At 44.7% G+C, this 19,031-nt stretch overlaps 1 protein-coding gene across 1 annotated transcript in view; it reads right to left on the minus strand.

The window, feature by feature from the left end:
* Positions 1-19,031, minus strand: part of CLCN4 (chloride voltage-gated channel 4) — a 105,069-nt gene that overhangs the window by 52,451 nt on the left and 33,587 nt on the right. The window contains exons 4-7 of the mRNA XM_030201614.1: positions 15,108-15,295; positions 7,352-7,474; positions 6,871-7,077; positions 6,657-6,737 (exon numbers count right to left, since the gene is read on the minus strand). Coding sequence (XP_030057474.1) covers positions 6,657-6,737; positions 6,871-7,077; positions 7,352-7,474; positions 15,108-15,295 — 599 coding nt within the window. The remainder of the gene's footprint in view (positions 1-6,656; positions 6,738-6,870; positions 7,078-7,351; positions 7,475-15,107; positions 15,296-19,031) is intronic.

The raw sequence follows: 19,031 nt of genomic DNA on the forward strand, positions 1-19,031 counted from the left end.
TTTTTCCTTCTCTTGTCGGCTCCTGAACTAGCTGTTCCATGAAGCTGTCCTTGATTTCATCAAGAAATCTTATGTCCCTTGCGTGTACAGATGTTACATTAACCCAGTCTATATGCGGGTAATTGAAATCCCCCATTATTATTGTGTTGCCCAGTTTGTTTGCGTCCCTGATTTCCTTTAACATTTCCGCATCCGTCTGTTCGTCCTGGCCATTGCATGGAGTTAAAAGGTGTAATATTAGCCTCTCCCTGCATGATAACTGCATCTCTGCAGGGCAAACGTACTACCATGGGTACAAAGGGTGAGTTGATGGCAGCAAAAAATAAGTTTCTAGATCTCTGTGCTTTTGCTCATACAGTGCCCAATGGATCATGAAGAAACTAAAATAGACCTAGGAGGGCCAGTGCAGGCAGAATAAGCAGCCAATGAACCCCCTCAGTTCCAAGGGAGAAAAGGAGGTCCTAAACCAGAAAGAATGAAAAAATGGGCAACCTGTGGCTCACCACTGAATTTTATGCTGCCCATCAGAGGATGGGAAGTACACACATAAAACAGTTGACACAAAGTCATTAGCTAGAGTTCTGGTGTCATTGGAACCACTGAAGGATACAACAATGGGACCAGACTTGTTTGACAGTATTAGCAACTATTTGGGAAAACACAAGTATATGGTAACAGACCATTCTAGTAATAATTTATGTTTATTCAGTCATCACCTTGAATTTTGTTGGCAGTAAATTATATGGCACATTTGTTAATTTGCTGAGTGAGGCCCATTAGGGATAGTACTGCCATTCATCCAACCCTCTGTGTATAAAGGTTGCCAACCCCTGGATGGATGAGCTAAAAGCAGCCACAACTAGTATTGTTTTTGTTTTTTGTTACATTTGTACCCCGCACTTTCCCACTCATGGCAGGTTCAATTCGGCTTACATGGGGCAATGGAGGGTTAAGTGACTTGCCCAGAGTCACAAGGAGCTGCCTGTGCCTGAAGTGGGAATCGAACTCAGTTCCTCAGTTCCCCAGGACCATTAAAGATGAGATTCAATCTGGGCTAGAGGAGTTAAGAAACAACATGGCAGTTATGGGGTTGCAGCTTCAGGACACAGAGGAAAAAAGGGTAGAGCATGATGAATATATGTCCAAATTACAGTGGCACTGCCAGGAGTTGGCTACTAAAAATGAGGAGATTCTTTTGAAATTAGAGGACTGTGAAAATTGTTCACACAGAAAAAATCCAGGGGTCCATGGAGTCCCTGAAGCGACACAGGAGGGAACCAGTGGCGTAGCTATGTGGGGCCTCAGGGGGCCTGGGCCCCCGTAGATTTGGCCCTGGCCCTCCTGCCGTCGATCCCCTTGAACCCCCCTCCCGCCACCAACCCTCCCCCCGCCGTCGCCGCCCGCCCCGCCGCCACATCAGATACTTCGTTTGCTGCAGCTGAAGAGAGTCTTCTTCAGTTCAGCGCCGGAGTAGCGTCTTCGTTCAACGAAGTCGCTACTCCAGCGCTGAACTGAAGAAGACTCTCTTCAGCTGCAGCAAACGAGGTATCTGAGGTATCTGATGCGGCGGTGGGGCAGGCAGCGACGGCGGGGGAGGGTTGGTGGTGGGAGGGGGGTTCAAGGGGGTCATCGGCAGGCGGGTCCAATGTGGCAGCGGGGGGATGGGGGATAAACAGTGCCCCCCCCCACCTCGGGCTCTGGACCCCCTCCCAGCGAGGTCTGGCTATGCCCCTGGAGGGAACTACTTACTGAAACTGTGATATCAATTTCTTGTGACAACAGGGGGTTACAGAGAAGTAACCCAGAACTGAACTTGTGCAAATGCACTGTACCCTCAGCTGCATGATTTCTAACAGGCCATGGGACATTTTGGCATGCTTTCTATATATTTTCTGGGCCATATTGAATCAGAAGGTAATTAAGTGGAAATGTTTATGGATATTTTTGCTACCACTTTGCACAAATGGAGAGAATTTAAAATTGTTACTCAGTGCCTAATGGATAATAATATTCAATATAAAAGTCTGTATCCATTTGGCCTGACGTTTAATGTGTGGAGTGAAGCGTATAAGGTAAAAACAGTCAGGAGTCAATTGAAGTTTTGAGAGGCATTGGTTTAACGGGAGAGTAAGATGGGTCTTAGTTGTGGATGCAGGGAGTCAGCAGGATAAACTGACTATTGAAAGATGACACAAAGTGGAACGAAGCAGACGCAGGCTAGACAGTGTCAGGCAAATGTTGCAGATACAGATTAAGAGCAGAGTAGACAGGGAAGCAGAGAGAACTGTTGAGAGAGCTGGATGTTGTTTGAGATGTCAAAGGTTTGCCAGTTTGTGCTGCAGAAGAATAACAAGATACTATGAAAGTGACTGAATGACTGCTTGGGACTTAGCAGGGAAGGGGCCCGAGGGGAAAATGTTTGATGGTTCCGTGGAGGCTGAGGAATTCAGGAAGAGCAGATGAGAGCTGGAAATGGGGTTTTAATGGGATGTGAACTTCTTCTAAGGCCTTGGAGGGGAGGATACAGGCCAAAAAATAATTAGGTAACTGGGGGCAGGGAGTTTAGAGCTGCTAGACAGAGCATCTAAAACGGTGGTTGCGACGTGATGGGGGGGGGGGGGGGCTAATAAGATAAATTCAGGGGACATGGTTCCAGAGAACTGTTCTAACTTCCTTCCTAGATAACTCCTGGAAATTATTCAACATCCTGTCACGAATGAGACCCTTCTCAAGTTTGTATTGCCTTTCATAAGGAGGGACTCATGTCCCACTGCACTGAAGAAGACAATTATTCAACTGATCCTGAAAACATCCTCATTAAAGCCAGAACTATATGAGAACTACAGGCCAATTTAAAACCTTCATTTTCTGGCCAAACTTGAGGGATAAGCTGTGGTCTTTCTCAAAAGTTCTACAGGATCAGGTGGAAGGGCACAATCGAATGGGGCGCCCAAGTTTTCCTCAGGAAGTCCTTGCAGGACGTCCGCACGAAGGGGTGGGGAAACCCGTATTATCAAAACAAGATGGGTGGCCATCTTTCGTTTCGATAATATGGTTGGGGACGCCCAAATCTCCACATTTAGGTCGACCTTAAGAGATAGTCGTCCCCGGTTTTCGGCGATAATGGAAACTGAGGACGCCCATCTCAGAAACGACTAAATCTAAGCCATTTGGTCATGGGAGGAGCCAACATTCTTAGTGCACTGGTCCCCCTCACATGCCAGGACACCAACCGGGCACCCCAGGGGGCACTGCAGTGGACTTCACAAATTGCTCCCAGGTGCATAGCTCCCTTACCTTTGGTGCTGAGCCCCCCAAAACCAACTCCCCACAACTGTACACCGCTACCATAGCTCTAAGGGGTGAAGGGGGGCACCTACATGTGGGTACAGTGGGTTTCTGGTGGGTTTTGAAGGGCTCACATTTACCACCACAAGTGTAACAGGTAGGGGGCGATGAGCCTGGGTCCGCCTGCCTGAAGTGCACTGCACCCACTAAAACTGCTCCAGGGACCTGCATAGTACTGTCATGGAGCTGGGTATGACATTTGAGGCTGGCAATTTTAAGTTTTTTTTTAGGGTGGGAGGGGGTTGGTGACCACTGGGAGAGTAAGGGGAGGTCATCCCCGATTCCCTCCGGTGGTCATCTGGTCAATTTGGGCACCTTTTTGAGGCTTGGTCGCAAGAAAAAGCGGACCAAGTAAAGTCAGCCAAGTGCTCATCAGGGACGCCCTTTTTTCCATTATCGGCCGAGGACGTCCATCTGTTAAGCCCGCCCCAGTCCCGCCTTCGCTATGCTGCCAACACGCCCCCGTGAACTTTGGTCGTCCCCGCAACAGAAAGCAGTTGAGGGTACTCAAAATCGGCTTTCGATTATGCCGATTTGGGAGACTCTGAGAGAAGGACTCCCATCTCCTGATTTGTGTTGGAAGATGGGCGCCCTTCTCTTTCGAAAATAAGCCTGATAACACTGGTAGAGGATTGCATATCATGAGATTTCTCTAGCTTTCTGTTTCACATTAGCCAAGGTTTCTAATTCTGGTTGCTTTGGAGAACTGGCTAAAATGTCATTAAGTCTGGAATAACAAATATATTGTATTGGTTGAAAGTTATTTATAGCACATAAGTGAATTCTAGCACTTTGCTGAAGGCCTGTCTTCAAAAGAATGAGAAAACGCTGGCTTTATTTGGAGGTCCCACCCCTCCCCATCACCTGCCCACCCCATTTCCTGATTTTTTTTTATGGCATGGAAACAATAACCTAACTTCTTACAGCCTTACCTAAATAAATGAAATAGTCCTTATCCTCAATTTCATTCCTCCTTTTAACCCACATTTGAGACTTTAAATCTTTTTCCAATTAACTTCCAACTCACATTTCTCTCATCTTATCTTTCTTGCCTAGACTCCACAAAGCAGGGATTCTTTCTTCTCTGTTTCTGTATAACACTTCATATACCTTGAAGTACTATATATATGTATAGTAATAATAGTAATTTAATTTTAATATAAGCATTTCTCTTCTGCCCTTTCAATCTGAGAAAGTACAGAGAAGATTACAATAAATTAAACAAACAAAACAAAAATATAAATTGATAAAAAAATTAACTAAAACACTAAGGGGCCCTTTTAAAAGTGGTGCTAAGCCCAATGCGGGCTTACCACTCGTCATACAGGAAGTACCGTTGGGCTACCGCAGCAGCCTGACAGTAGTTTCCTCCCCTTGTGTGCACCATTTCCGGCACTACAAAAATATTTTCATTTTTGTAGCGCTTGGTTACCGCCGGGGTAATGCGGGAGCCCTTACCGCCACCTCAATGGGTGCCGGTAAGTGCTCCCATCCGAAATAGGCATGTGGCAAGCGCTTCACTTGCAGCACCTTCATTTCTTTTTTTTTTAAAGTCTGACTTTTACCCGCTGCGGTAAAAGCGGACCTCAGCATGTGTCAAAAACACGTGCCAATGTCAGCGTGGGCCCCCTTTTGCCGCAGCTTAGTAAAGGACCCTACAATAAAACAACAAAAACAGCTTAAACCATCGTTTTTTTTACTTGACTTTTCCTCTGCATTTCACACAATTGATCATGGTATTTGATTAAAGAGATTATCGGATTTGGGTAGTGGGTGACAGTTGCTACATAATTTCATTGCTTTTTACCTCGTAGAAGTGAGAATACAGAGAGCATTGATGGGGGACCAACTTTCATCTGCTAGGTTATTACAGTGCAGGTTCCTGAGGAGTCATCTCCCTCTCTCTTTCTCCTCAGTCCTCTTCAATATTCATTTTCAGCTTCTTGGTAATACTTTCAGATACTTTGGACCCAGATGACATTCAAATCCTCCATTAGGTGAAAACATAAAAGACTCAGTGGGAAGTTAAACCTTCGTTTAAAGGCTTTCTCAGATTGAAGGTTAGAAAATAAATTGCAGCCAAGTGGTAACAGGGTTGAGATTCTTTGGTGGGAGATAACAAGGGTCATATTTTACAAAGCTGCACTACTAATTCTCAGTACGGCAAATGAGAGGAAGCCCGTTCAATTCCTATGGCCTTCCTCTCATTTGCCATGCGGGAATCGCTAGCGTAGCTTTGTAAAAGAAACCTAAGGATACCTAACGGTTGACTGAAAATATATGTACTATCCCAAAAAAAGCAAGGATATAATTTCCACTTAAACATTTACAAAACTTCTTTTCGAGGTAAAAGACACATCAAAGCGGTTTACAGAAAACCGGTAAGAAAACAGAAATGAAAGAAGGAAAAGGGAGAGATGTTAAAGAAAGCCTTAAAAATATAGCCATATGTTAACTGTAAAGGACAATTTTTGTGAAACTAAAATTAATTCATCACCTGCACTTTTTTTTTTTTAAGAAACAGAATTGCAAGACTGTTTGTGGAACTACCATTATAGGAAACTGCTAATTATTAATCACACAGCAGCACAAGTTACATTCGGATGTCAAAGTAGGAAGATGGTTTGAGCTGCTGTACTAGAATCTTCATTGTTACTGGTAATGGTTCAAACCCAGTTAAAGATTCTCTTGCTTTTAGAATTGTGAGTGAAAAGGGGTCACAATATCTAATAACGCATTTGTCCTGGCATTATCCAGTTTTTTATGATCTTCTCAGAAGGCGCTTTTATGAACCAAACTTTGTCTAGTTAGATCATGTTTTCCTTGGTTGCTCCCAAATTGTGTGATGATCCAGCTTATTTATCCTTTAGGTAGAATGTTAAACCTGAATTTTCACAGAATAACTTACGCCTAGATTGTGAAATCAAGTTTTAATCTGCTCTCTATAGCTTTACAGATTCACGTATGGATTTGGTTAATCACAGCTTTAATTTTCTGCTGAATAGATTGTTTCCTATTTATGTGTTTTGCTATTTGATGTTCATTGTACTCCTTCAGTGGCTTTATGAAACCTGAACTGTTTGTATAGTCATTAGTGTTGTTTTAATTTGTTTGGCAGATAATTCATCTTTTTTGCTCGCTGTGATTCTCTGTAACCTGCCTTGAGCACTGCGCTTGAAAGGTGGGATATAAATTGATAAATGATATTAAATTAAAATGTAATTTACTGTAGAGAACCCTAATTTATAGGTTTATGTAAATGTCAAAATTATAATAATAGTTCACTCAACATAATTTTATGTCCTTACCTCTTCCAGGCTAAAAAGCACCCCACCAATTGGAGCGCCAAAGGCAACAGAGACTCCCGCAGCTGCAGCTGCCGAGAGCACCTGCAAGGCAAGCATTGGCAGTAAAGCATGAGTTCTTTAAGGCACAGAGCAAGATTTAAGAAACCAACAAACAAAATGAAAAGAAACCCACATTCTCCCTCTACTAATTGCACCCAAGACAAATAAAACTCACCTCTCTCCTCTTTCCCTCATTCTTGCTATACTTGGAGAACAGGCTGCAAAATAAGTTCCCACAGCAGCAAGCCACATGCACCAAAGGACCTTCCTTGCCCAGGCTTAGGCCCGAAGACACTACCAGGACCAGCGTGACAGTTTTGATCAAGAGAGTCCACTTGCCAAGGTAACCTCTGATGATGAAACCACTTAGGATGGTTTTTATCTGATAGACAGTAACGAGATAGATGAAATGAAGAAGTCAACTTTCCCTAGAGTACACAATTCAAAAAGGCTCTAAAATTGTAATCAATCAGCATTTGTTGTTACAACAAAATACAACTAAGGTGAAAATGGTAGTAGTAACTTCAGTTTTCTTTAAAACTGGCAAGTCTCATACACTTCTCGGAAAATCTTGTATGACACAACGACCAGGAGGGAAATCCATAGTGATTTTGAAAATACTGATGAACTACAACTACAGGATGAAAGAATCTCACCTCTGGGATCCCTGAGCCACAAGCATAAGGAGCAAACACTCTAACCAGGGAGACAGCCAGGAAAGCAAAAGTCAGTGCCCATAGGATATAGAGAAAATAATTCAGAATATAAGCGCTGGCACCCTGGAGAAAGAAAAGCAATACACTTGGTTAGATGAATCCCAGACACTCCAGCCACCTGTCCAATAATACTAATTTGCAGGATAAAGTAGAGGAGGATGACATCCTGTCAATTCAATATCTAAATACAGCTACCTTACAATATAATATCTGTGTGGGGTGTATGTGGCATATTTTATTCACTAGGACGGTGGTTCTCAAACCTGTTCTGGTGGTGTGCGGCTTAGCACAGACTTAGACCTCTGCCATGCAGAGTGCATTCCTCCGCTTCATTTGGAGGAGCTGTCCCCCTTTTCTTATGTGTCTTTCTGGGGTTGGATGTTTTCTTTGATGTCTTCTGTCTTGGCCTGTCCTTGTTCTCTGTGGTTATTCCTGTATCCTGTCTGTCTTAGTCTTGATATGTCTCAATTGGTCCTGCTGGGTGCAGCTCAGAGAACAAGGGCGTCTTCCACCCTGCTTCTGCGCCGACTCAGCCTTCGGTCATTGTACCTATTCCTACTCCTGGTTCCTACAGTGTCTTTTGCCTTGTTCAAGCTTCCAATTTGTTCTCCTCCTGTGCTGGATTCCTGTCTCAGGTTTTTGTTAGTCTCAATGGTATTCTTGCTTTGGAAATCGTTTTGGAAACTTGCTGAGGTAAGGGCTGTATTTTTAACTTATTCTAAGTCCTGAAGCTAGCTTTGAGGGTCAGTACTCTGGGACCAATATAAACACTACCGTGACCTCAGCCGCACAGTTACCATGAGGTATATGTGCACATTACTAGCTAAGGAATGTAGTAATGGAGTAGAGCGCAGATTTAACTTGCTTGGTATACATGGCCACCCATGCATTCAAATGAACATATATGAGGTCATTACATATACCACAGCAATGCAGAAAGGGAAACTGTGGCCTTCGATGTGCAGTTACTATCAGAATTTTTTCACCAGATCCAGGGCACCATAGCCCAACCTGACTGCATTAGCTTTCTGCAAGCCTCCCACCCACCAGACCTAACCCAATCCGACCTGATCTAACCACACTCCCTCCCTCCAACTTAAAAAAAAAAACTACTGACACCCCCTACTGTGCCGAACCAACCTCCCTGCCTAATAAAAATAAATCCCCAGTGTCTAGGGCATCCCCTGAACCCAACCCAATCCCCTCCCCACTGCTTAAAAAATATCCATGGTGTCTAGAGTGCCCCATCCTACAAGAACCCCCTTCCCTCCTGCAACAAAAAAAAAACACACACATTCCCTGTAGTCTAGTGGCACCCCCTCCCCATGACTGCCCCCTCTCACCCTAATCCTACTCCCAAAACCATCTCTGGTGTCTAGAGGTATCCCTCCCTCCCACCCATCTCCCCAACTGGACTCGACTTTACAAAAAAAGGTCCCTGGTGTCTACTGGGGGACCCTCTCAATCTCTCATCTTACATGAGGCAGGAGTGAGGCCCACTGGCTCCTGCCTCTGATGCTGTCAACTTTAAGTCCAGCCCTGCACAGTGCATCCCCTCCATATGGTAGGCAGACCCCACCCAGTGCATCACAGAATGCACCTTGCAGGGCCAGGCATCAACATTTTGATGATGACGCTCGAGGCAGGAACAAGAGGGCATTGCTCCAGCTTCATTTAAGGCACAGTTTGGGGGGGGGGAGGGGCTGGGCAAGTGGTTAGGGAGGGACCACTAGACAAAGACTTATTTTTTTATAAAGTCAAGTCAGGGATGGGGGCTGTCATGTATTGGGGGGGGGGGGGGTCCCACTAGACTCCAGGGACTTTTTTGTCAAGGCAGATTGGAGAGGGGAATGAGAGGGAGTGGTGCCAGTAGACACCCGGGATGTTTTTCAGGGGTTGGTGTGGAAGGGGGTGTCAGGTTACGGGGGGGGGGGAGTTTGTCAGAGCATGGGTTTGTGGGGGGGAACAAAGCAAAATACCATGGCATACTTTTTTTGCCCACAGCTTCTTGTGTGTGTGTGTGTGTGTGTTTTAATGTCCCATTTCCTGTCAGCACCTGAACCAGTCACTTCTCAGACACTAACAGGAAAGGTGACATTTAGCAATGAGTTGTGAACTATTGCTCCAATGTTAACACAGCAGTAACTTACATGCTTATTGCTTAAAGCATATAGCAGAATTTCTGCATCGCTAATTTTGTGGTAGAGCCACATGCTGAGCTGGCTCTACTGCAAGGTTTTCTCCACTAGACCCTCTGTTTTCTTTTCTTCTCAAGTGATCCTTCCTTAGTGACTGTCCACAGTTCCTTACAGGCCAACCCCAGCCAGTCAATTCTTCAAAATATCCACAATGAATATTGTATGTATAGAATAAATCAGCACACAATGGAAGCATAACATGCAAATATATCTTATGAATATTCAATGTAACTATCTTGAATACCTGACTGTCTGGAGGTTTACCAGAACAGGTTTGGGAACTTCCATGGCAGAAGCAAGCTTGTGGCACTTACTTCCACTTGAACTGTGGCGTACTGATAGGGCCCTGTTTACTAAGGTGCGCTAGCATTTTTAGCACGCGCTAAATGCTTGAGACACCCATATATTCCTATGGGTATCTCTAGCATTACCACATGCTAAATTTTAGCGTGCACTAAAAGTGCTAGCGTGCCTACAGTGTGGCTTAGTAAACAGGACCCAAAGCTTTCTTCGATTCCAGAAATTGTTGAAAGGGAGGCTATGTATGAAGAGTACAACTTGATTATTAATGTGATTTGTTTGTTTTTATTTTGTAGATTTTTTTGGTTGTTTGTAATGTATTCTATATTATTATGTATGTTTTTAATGTAAGCTGCCTAATGCATTTGATATTGTGTACTATACATATTTAAATTGAAATAAGATAATAAATAAATCCATGGACAACCCTAAATTGTAATTATTTAAGAAAATTTTAACAAGAAAAACACAGCATTTAAGTTAGGGCTGTACCAAATATTTGTATTCGATTTGATTCAGCCCCATATAGTGCTCCGAATACATTATTCGTCTTTGGCTGAATAGTGATTTAAATTTGAAAATGAATAATCCGGGTCTCCACTGTGCTAAATCCTAATGAAATAAACACTTGACCTCTGATTCCATGTTGCTTCTTTTATTATTGTTATGTTTAAGCTCAATGCCCATTATTCGTATTTGGCCGAATAATATTTTCCATTATTCATATTCAGCTGAATAGTAAAATATGCTATTCGGTACAGCTCTAATTGAAGCATTATTTTTGTTACCACTGCCATAGGCACCGACTCCGTGGGTGCTGTTGGTGCTCGAGCACCCCCAATATTTCACCCACCGGAAGTTCCCTTCGCCAGCCCAGAATTTTAAAAGTCCCTCCCTTTCAGTTCCGGGCTCCCTCCCTCCAAATTTTAAAAGTCATCTCACGTCAGGGTTACGGCGGCAGCAGCAGTGACAAGCATGCAGGCTTGACGCTTCAGCCTTCCCTTCTCACTCTCTCAGCTCTGGTCCCGCCCTCATTTCCTGTTTCCGCAAGGGCGGGACCAGAGCTGAGAAAGAGAAACGGGAAGGGAAATGGGATTTGATATACCGCCTTTCTGAGGTTTTTGCAACTACATTCAAAGCGGTTTATATATATTTAGGTACTTATTTTGTACCAGGGGCAATGGAGGGTTAAGTGACTTGCCCAGTCACAAGGAGCTGCAGTGGGAATTGAACTCAGTTCCCCAGGATCAAAGTCCACTGCACTAACCTCTAGCCTAAGAAGGCTGAAGAACTGAGCCTGCATGCTTTTCACTGCTGCTGCTGCCGTAACCCCGACGAGGTAAGATGACTTTTAAAATTTGGAGGGAGGGGGTTCGGAACTCGAAGGGAGGGAGGGAGGAGGGGGGCCCTGGAACTCAGAGGGAGGGAGGGGGACCCTGGAACTCGAAGGGAGGGAGGGAAAGGAGAGAGAGAGAGGGGAGGGAGGGGGCCTGGAACTCAAAGGGAGGGAGGAAGGGAGGGAGGGGGGGCCTGGAATTAGGAGGGACTGGAACTGGGAGGGAGGGAGGAGGGACTGGAAGGAACTGGGAGGGAGGGGGAACCTGGAACTCGAAGGAAGGGAGGAGGGCCTGGAACCGGGAGGGACTGGGAGGGAGGGGGGCCTGGAACTGGGAGGGAGGGACTGGAACTCGGAGGGAGGGGACGTGGTTGAGGGAGGGGGTGGGGAGAGGGAGGGGGAATGCACCACCTGTAAAAAAAAAAAATTCAGCACCCCCAATCATTTTGAAAAGTTGGCTCCTATGACCACTGTAATCAAAATTATCCAGTAGAAGCTGAACTTGAGTTGCGATATGAGTAAAGAATCAAGTTTTGATTAAAGAACTTTTGTTTTCATACCTGCACATTGTAAATAAGCCATACAAAGAGAATAATTTCATTTATAATGTAAGCAGCAAGAACTACAGTGAAAAATGGAGTGTAACACACACCCAAGTCATTTACTGTAGTGGGATGCTCTCTCTTATAAAGAACATGACTTCCCAACTATTTTAATCAATAAGCAAAAAGTTCAAAAGAAAGGCAATTGTTCATATATGGCAGGTCTGTTGCAAGAATAGTAGATGCCCTAGGTGAATCTTCAGCCTACACCCCCCCCCCCCCCCCCCCCGCTTAATTTATTTTTTAGTCCCTAGCCCATTGACTCCTTCCATCAAGATTTTGATAATTAAACTTCACAACCATGATCATCCTACCACAATTCTATAAAAACACACAAATGGACATCACGCTTTTTAAATATTAAACTTTGTCTTTTCCAATAAAAGTAGGCAATGATGGTTCTTTGAGTTGTATGATCATCAGGACTTACTGTTTTGCTTTGACTTCAGCTGCTTTTGCTGCCTCCTGGAAGCTGCTACCCTAGGCTATGGCCCAGTTTTCTCTAATAGGTTGGCTGACCCTGAAATACAGTATCTAAACTAAGTCATCACACCGATCTGCTTTTCTTCAGTCTTTCTTTAATGTGAAGTTCGTCAACTATGGAAAAAGATGCCAATGGCCTTCACATTTGCCTGACTCAGTTAATCTACTCCTGGGCTGATTCCATTGCATGCTGGCACTTGTAGTCTTGTTTTTCTTAGGGAATGCAATCCTACGGCGAACCACCCTATCTCAATATTGTGATGAGGCAAACCTAGATGGCCCCTTTAGGGAGTGGATTCCCAGCAAAACAACCCTTAGGGATAAAGCTTCTGGCATTAGACCTAAGGGAGGAAAAGAAAAACTGGAGGAAAAAAAGGGTTAGGATTGTTCCTCCTAAGCTAGAGGTAGAGTTACCTTGCTTGGCAGCCAAGAGGAGCCTCAGTGAGAAAGTCCAACTCCCCTGTGTGGAAAAAGCAAGACGTGCTTAATCAGCTCCCCTGGGTGGAAAAAGAAAGCTGTGCTTCATCAAGAGGTAAGCTGGGAGAGGAGACATTCCCATCCCCAGCTGAAAATAAGCAGGCTTGAGCCAGAAGGGCAGAAAGGAAAGAAAGCACCTGGGAAGAGGAAGGTGTCGCTCTCTCCCGCCCGGAGGTTATGGAGTGTAGGGAGAAAAGTAACCCTAACTCTGGCTGGGAAGCAGAGGGCAGTGAACTGGAATAGGAAGTCTGCTAAAGGAATTCCAGGTACTGCAAAAGGCAGCTTTGGGAAGCCACAGAAAGAAGTTTGTTGGAGCTGGGAGCTCCATAGTGAAGGAGGCAGACCAATGAAAAGAAGCTTATGGGAGTGGGGAGCTGCCAGCCCTCAATAGTGAAGGGGGCAGACTGCTGGAACAAGCTTATGGAAGTGGGGAGCTGGCAGCCTCAATAATGGAGGGACAGACCGCTGAAAGAAGTTTGTGGGGAACATTTGAAGTTGGACCAGATACCCCTGGTGGAATAGAACCCAGTACAAAAACTCTTAGGATCGATTTTGCATTTGTGGACACTGCTGGTTTGTGATTTTCCTTTTTTTTTTTTTTTTGCTGCACTTGTGTTAACACTGCTTGGCTGGAATAAAGGAAGAAAATCCCGAATAGATCACTTTCAGGGGCATTTTCGAAAGAGAAGGTCCCTGGAGCAGTTTTTAGTGGGTGCAATGCACTTCAGGCAGGCGGACCCAGGCCCACCCCCTCCCAACTGTTACACTTGTGGTGGTAAATGGGAGCCCTCCAAAACCCACTGTACCCACATGTAGGTGCCCCCCTTCACCCCTTAGGACTATGGTAGTGGTGTACAGTTGTGGGGAGTGGGGTTTGGGGGGGCTCAGCACCCAAGGTAAGGGAGCTATGCAGCTGGGAGCAATTTGTGAAGTTCACTGGGTCCAATTGTGAAGTCCTAGGGTGCCCAGTTGGTGTCCTGGCATGTGAGGGGGACCAGCGAACTATGAATGGTGGCTCCTCCCACGACCAAATGCCTTGGATTTGGTAGTTTTTGAGATGGGCGCCCTCGGTTTCCATTATCGGTGAAAACCGAGGTCGCCCATCTCTAAGGTCGATGATCTCAACATTTAGGTTGACCATCTCTAAGGTCGACCTAAATGTTGAGATTTAGGCATCCCCGACCTTATTATCAAAACGAAAGATGGACGTCCATCTTGTTTTGATAATACGGGTTTCCCCGCTCCTTCACCGGGACGTCCTTAGAGATGGACGCCCTTAGAGATGGTTGTCCCCGTTCGATTATGCCCCTCCACGTGGCCTTGACCTGAACTCAGGGAAACAATAAAACTGGGAGTGTTGTGCAAGTTATAGAAGACTTGGAGGAGCATGGGACCCACGGTTATTATTACTATGGCACCCCTGATGGGACATGACACCCTGAGTGGGGACTTAAAGAGCTGCACTTGGGTCCATGTCTGTGTTTGTTCCCAGGCCAGCTGATGACAGAGTGATGGTGCAGGAGCATTCAGTCTATGGAGGATAGAATCCCCAACTGGGGGCCACCGGAGTGTTGAAAGGCTCTAAATTATTCCTATCTGGTACGAGCACTTGGGAGAAAGAAAGAAATGGGAGTGCAGAGAGTGAAAGAGTAGCAATCTGCACTTGGATTTGTCTGTCCTTTCTTTCAGGTACTGGTTCACATGGAGAAACCTCGTGGAGATCGGAGACATGGGAAGAGACAAGTCCAGGAGGTCTGTAAAGACTACCAGGGAAGACTTATCCCGGAGAATGGCCCTCAAAAATGGACAATGGAGACTCTGAAATATAGGATACCATGGGCCTAATGAGAAGATCTTTGTTTGGGGGGGGGGGGGGGGGGGGTATGTTCTTGACTGTGAATGTCAGGGGGGTTCTAAAAGTAGGACCACAGCATTTGAAGGCCTACATGAAAAGGGTGCTAGGGGTCCAGAATGAGAAATAAATGATCCTGTTAAGGGGGATGTCCAACTGGATTGATGGGTGTTATATAAGTGACCAGGTAAAGATAAGGTCACGTGAAGTGCAAGGGGAAAAATGGTCTTTCAGTGTTTGTGTGTTATGTTTGCAGGGGGCCACACTGGAGGCAGAAACTTAGAAGAGGACTCTAAAGCCCACTGGCAGGTTGCGCCTTTTTCAGCTTTGGGCAGGCAGGCCCAGGACATCTGCCCTGATTGCCATCCCCTAATGCTGGCCCTGTACTGCAGTTTCTATTTCAGACCCACTTCCCTACCATCAACATTATCGATGAAGTCCTGCTTACCTCAGGCTGGCCAACCATCAGTTCAGACCATTTCTGCCACTGGGGACATTTGTACCTGTCCTCAAAGGGCGTTTCACTTGATCGCCAGCAGCATTGCTCGTGGCTGTACCAAAATGCAGACAGGCAGATACCTTCCTTTAAATCTGTCATCCAGTCTACTGCCAAATCGATCACTCCTGCCAAAGTGCCTGAAAGGAAATTATAAAGTGGTGTAGCACACACACCTGAAGTATTACCCAGAAACCCTTCAGCACACGCAGTGTTATTTTCTAGTTTTGGTGACTTTCTGAAAAAACACTATTTAAAAGTAATAACAGAATTGCTAATTTGAAATCCAGATTTTTCAATTATGGGTACATTTACATAGTAAGAACGAAAGGTCTGCAGAGCTTCAGAAGAGACATTTGGGGCCAGTCCCAGATTTGGGACTTGCAGCGCTGATTTCAATGGTTAGAATCAGGAACTACAAAATTACATTGCATCAAGGGTAGAAGTTTAAAACCAGGACTGGCCAAAACATCTCCCTCCAAGAACCGAGTAACTTGACAGCTCTGGACCTAAGTTCTATTGATGTAAAATTGAAGAAAATTCTTCACTGATGAACCAAACTATCTATAGCATACGAGCCCTGCCATGATTATGGAAACACAGTTCAGTAAGAAATATGTAAAACAGACAAGAGAAGTTCTGGCACAGTGGTAATACTGCACTGTCATGTAGGAAAATAGGTCTATCTGAAGAGCTCGGTTTCTGCTCCTCTGTTCAGATGGACCTAGGGATACTGCAGAAGTGTCATGAAGTCTGAGAAAAACAGAAGAGAAGGCCCAAGAGTATACAAAATCGAGACAACAAAAAGAAGCACAATAGGGTCTTCAAGGCTGAAGCACCCGACACGGGCCATGCTTCGGTGCAACATGCACCTGCCTCAGAGATCAAGACCAATGATCTTTAAAGTGAACAAATACCTCAAGGAGTAACAGCTGACTCCAATGAACCACCATTAGAATCAGCTGTTACTCTTGGAAGTGTTTGGTACGATCTGCTGCTGAAAGTTTACCAAGAGACATTTTGAGATATTTGTTCACCTTAAAGAACATTGGCCTTGACGGCTGAGGCAGGTGCATGCACGTTGCATAGAAACACGGCCCGTGTCAGGTCATTCTTATTAAAGATTGTACCATTGCTCCAGCCTTGAAGACCCTATTGTGCTTCTTTTTGATGTTATGAAGACTTAGATAGCAGTGATACTGGCCAGATTCAATGGTTATTATGTGACCACATACTGCATAAAGGCCTCTTATAAAATTCTGACCACTGTAAAAGTATGTACTTTGACCAGATAGTATACAAAACAAGAAAAAACATAGGGTAGACCAGATGTGTATCCAAACAGCAGGTTTATTCAAATATAAAACCCAAAGACTCGATGCAATCCTGCGTTTCAGTGCCATCCGCACCTGCCTCAGGAGTCAGTACAAGGTATTTCAGCTAATGTCGATAACAACACATAAATGGGCTGAAAAATCCAACAATGCAGCTTGTAAAAAGAATGCTCCAAGTAACACCGCGGTCATACACATAAAGTGAAATGCGTGTCAAGTATTGTGTGTAGTCTGTAAACTGCATTGACCTGAGACCAGAAAAGAAGGTATAGTAAATATCCTTATCTGGCCTCAAGTCAGTGCGGTTTACAGACTAAAGGCCTTGTTTACTAAGCTGCACTACAGGCATACTAGTGTTTTTAATGAGCACTAAAAATTAGCGAGTGCTAATGCTAGAGACGCCCATATGGGTGTCTCTAGTGTTTAGCACACGCTAAAAACGATAGCACACCTTAGTAAACAGGGCTCTAAAAGAAGAAAAGAACTAAAAAAAAACATGACAAGAAAGAGACTTAACACTCAGATTCATTCAATCAATACTGAAAAAAAATCCAATTTAAACTAAGTAAATATATATATATAAACATCAATCCCCTATGACCTCTGTTGAGGTTGGTGCTAGATAAGCATTCAGGAGGCATTTTCATTTAGCCTACTTTTATGATAGTGAGGTTAAATCAAAATATATAGATACAAAAATAAATTAATACCTGTATGTGCCTCTGGAAAAGGTACAAAAAAGATAATTAAATACTAGCTTTAACCTGGAGAAAACTCACCAGATTGACATTCATCGCCTACTTCTCAAGTACTGTTTTCCATTCTCCCCTTCTACCTATACAGCTTTAGGCATCCCCCCTTCCTTCCTTGCTTCCTTTCAATCCTACTATCTCCATCCGAGAACACATTTCTCGTTGCACGTGTCATTTTCAAAGCCTGTGCGTGTTAGCTCACAGCACCCTCTGGTGACCACAGACCAGGGTTATTAAACATTTAGATTAAAAAGTCAGTTTCAAACATGTTCTGATCACTTACTAGAGCATTTTTGATCACAAACTATCTTTTTTCTTTCAATTATTTTTAAGGGTGGGAAATAATATGACACATATAATGTACAGTGGGGGAAATAAGTATTTGATCCCTTGCTGATTTTGTAAGTTTGCCCACTGACAAAGACATGAGCAGCCCATAATTGAAGGGTAGGTTATTGGTAACAGTGAGAGATAGCACATCACAAATTAAATCCGGAAAATCACATTGTGGAAAGTATATGAATTTATTTGCATTCTGCAGAGGGAAATAAGTATTTGATCCCTCTGGCAAACAAGACCTAATACTTGGTGGCAAAACCCTTGTTGGCAAGCACAGCGGTCAGACGTCTTCTGTAGTTGATGATGAGGTTTGCACACATGTCAGGAGGAATTTTGGTCCACTCCTCTTTGCAGATCATCTCTAAATCATTAAGAGTTCTGGGCTGTCGCTTGCAACTCGCAGCTTCAGCTCCCTCCATAAGTTTTCAATGGGATTAAGGTCTGGTGACTGGCTAGGCCACTCCATGACCCTAATGTGCTTCTTCCTGAGCCACTCCTTTGTTGCCTTGGCTGTATGTTTTGGGTCATTGTCGTGCTGGAAGACCCAGCCACGACCCATTTTTAAGGCCCTGGCGGAGGGAAGGAGGTTGTCACTCAGAATTGTACGGTACATGGCCCCATCCATTCTCCCATTGATGCGGTGAAGTAGTCCTGTGCCCTTAGCAGAGAAACACCCCCAAAACATAACATTTCCACCTCCATGCTTGACAGTGGGGACGGTGTTCTTTGGGTCATAGGCAGCATTTCTCTTCCTCCAAACACGGCGAGTTGAGTTCATGCCAAAGAGCTCAATTTTTGTCTCATCTGACCACAGCACCTTCTCCCAATCACTCTCGGCATCATCCAGGTGTTCACTGGCAAACTTCAGACGGGCCGTCACATGTGCCTTCCGGAGCAGGGGGACCTTGCGGGCACTGCAGGATTGCAATCCGTTATGTCGTAATGTGTTACCAATGGTTTTCGTGGTGACAGTGGTCCCAGCTGCCTTGAGATCATTGACAAGTTCCCCCCTTGTAGTTGTAGGCTGATTTCTAACCTTCCTCATGATCAAGGATACCCCACGAGGTGAGATTTTGCGTGGAGCCCCAGATCTTTGTCGATTGACAGTCATTTTGTACTTCTTCCATTTTCTTACTATGGCACCAACAGTTGTCTCCTTCTCGCCCAGCGTCTTACTGATGGTTTTGTAGCCCATTCCAGCCTTGTGCAGGTGTATGATCTTGTCCCTGACATCCTTAGACAGCTCCTTGCTCTTGGCCATTTTGTAGAGGTTAGAGTCTGACTGATTCACTGAGTCTGTGGACAGGTGTCTTTCATACAGGTGACCATTGCCGACAGCTGTCTGTCATGCAGGTAACGAGTTGATTTGGAGCATCTACCTGGTCTGTAGGGGCCAGATCTCTTACTGGTTGGTGGGGGATCAAATACTTATTTCCCTCTGCAGAATGCAA

Source organism: Microcaecilia unicolor, chromosome 4, assembly GCF_901765095.1.
Source record: "Microcaecilia unicolor chromosome 4, aMicUni1.1, whole genome shotgun sequence".
Lineage (NCBI taxonomy): Eukaryota > Metazoa > Chordata > Amphibia > Gymnophiona > Siphonopidae > Microcaecilia > Microcaecilia unicolor.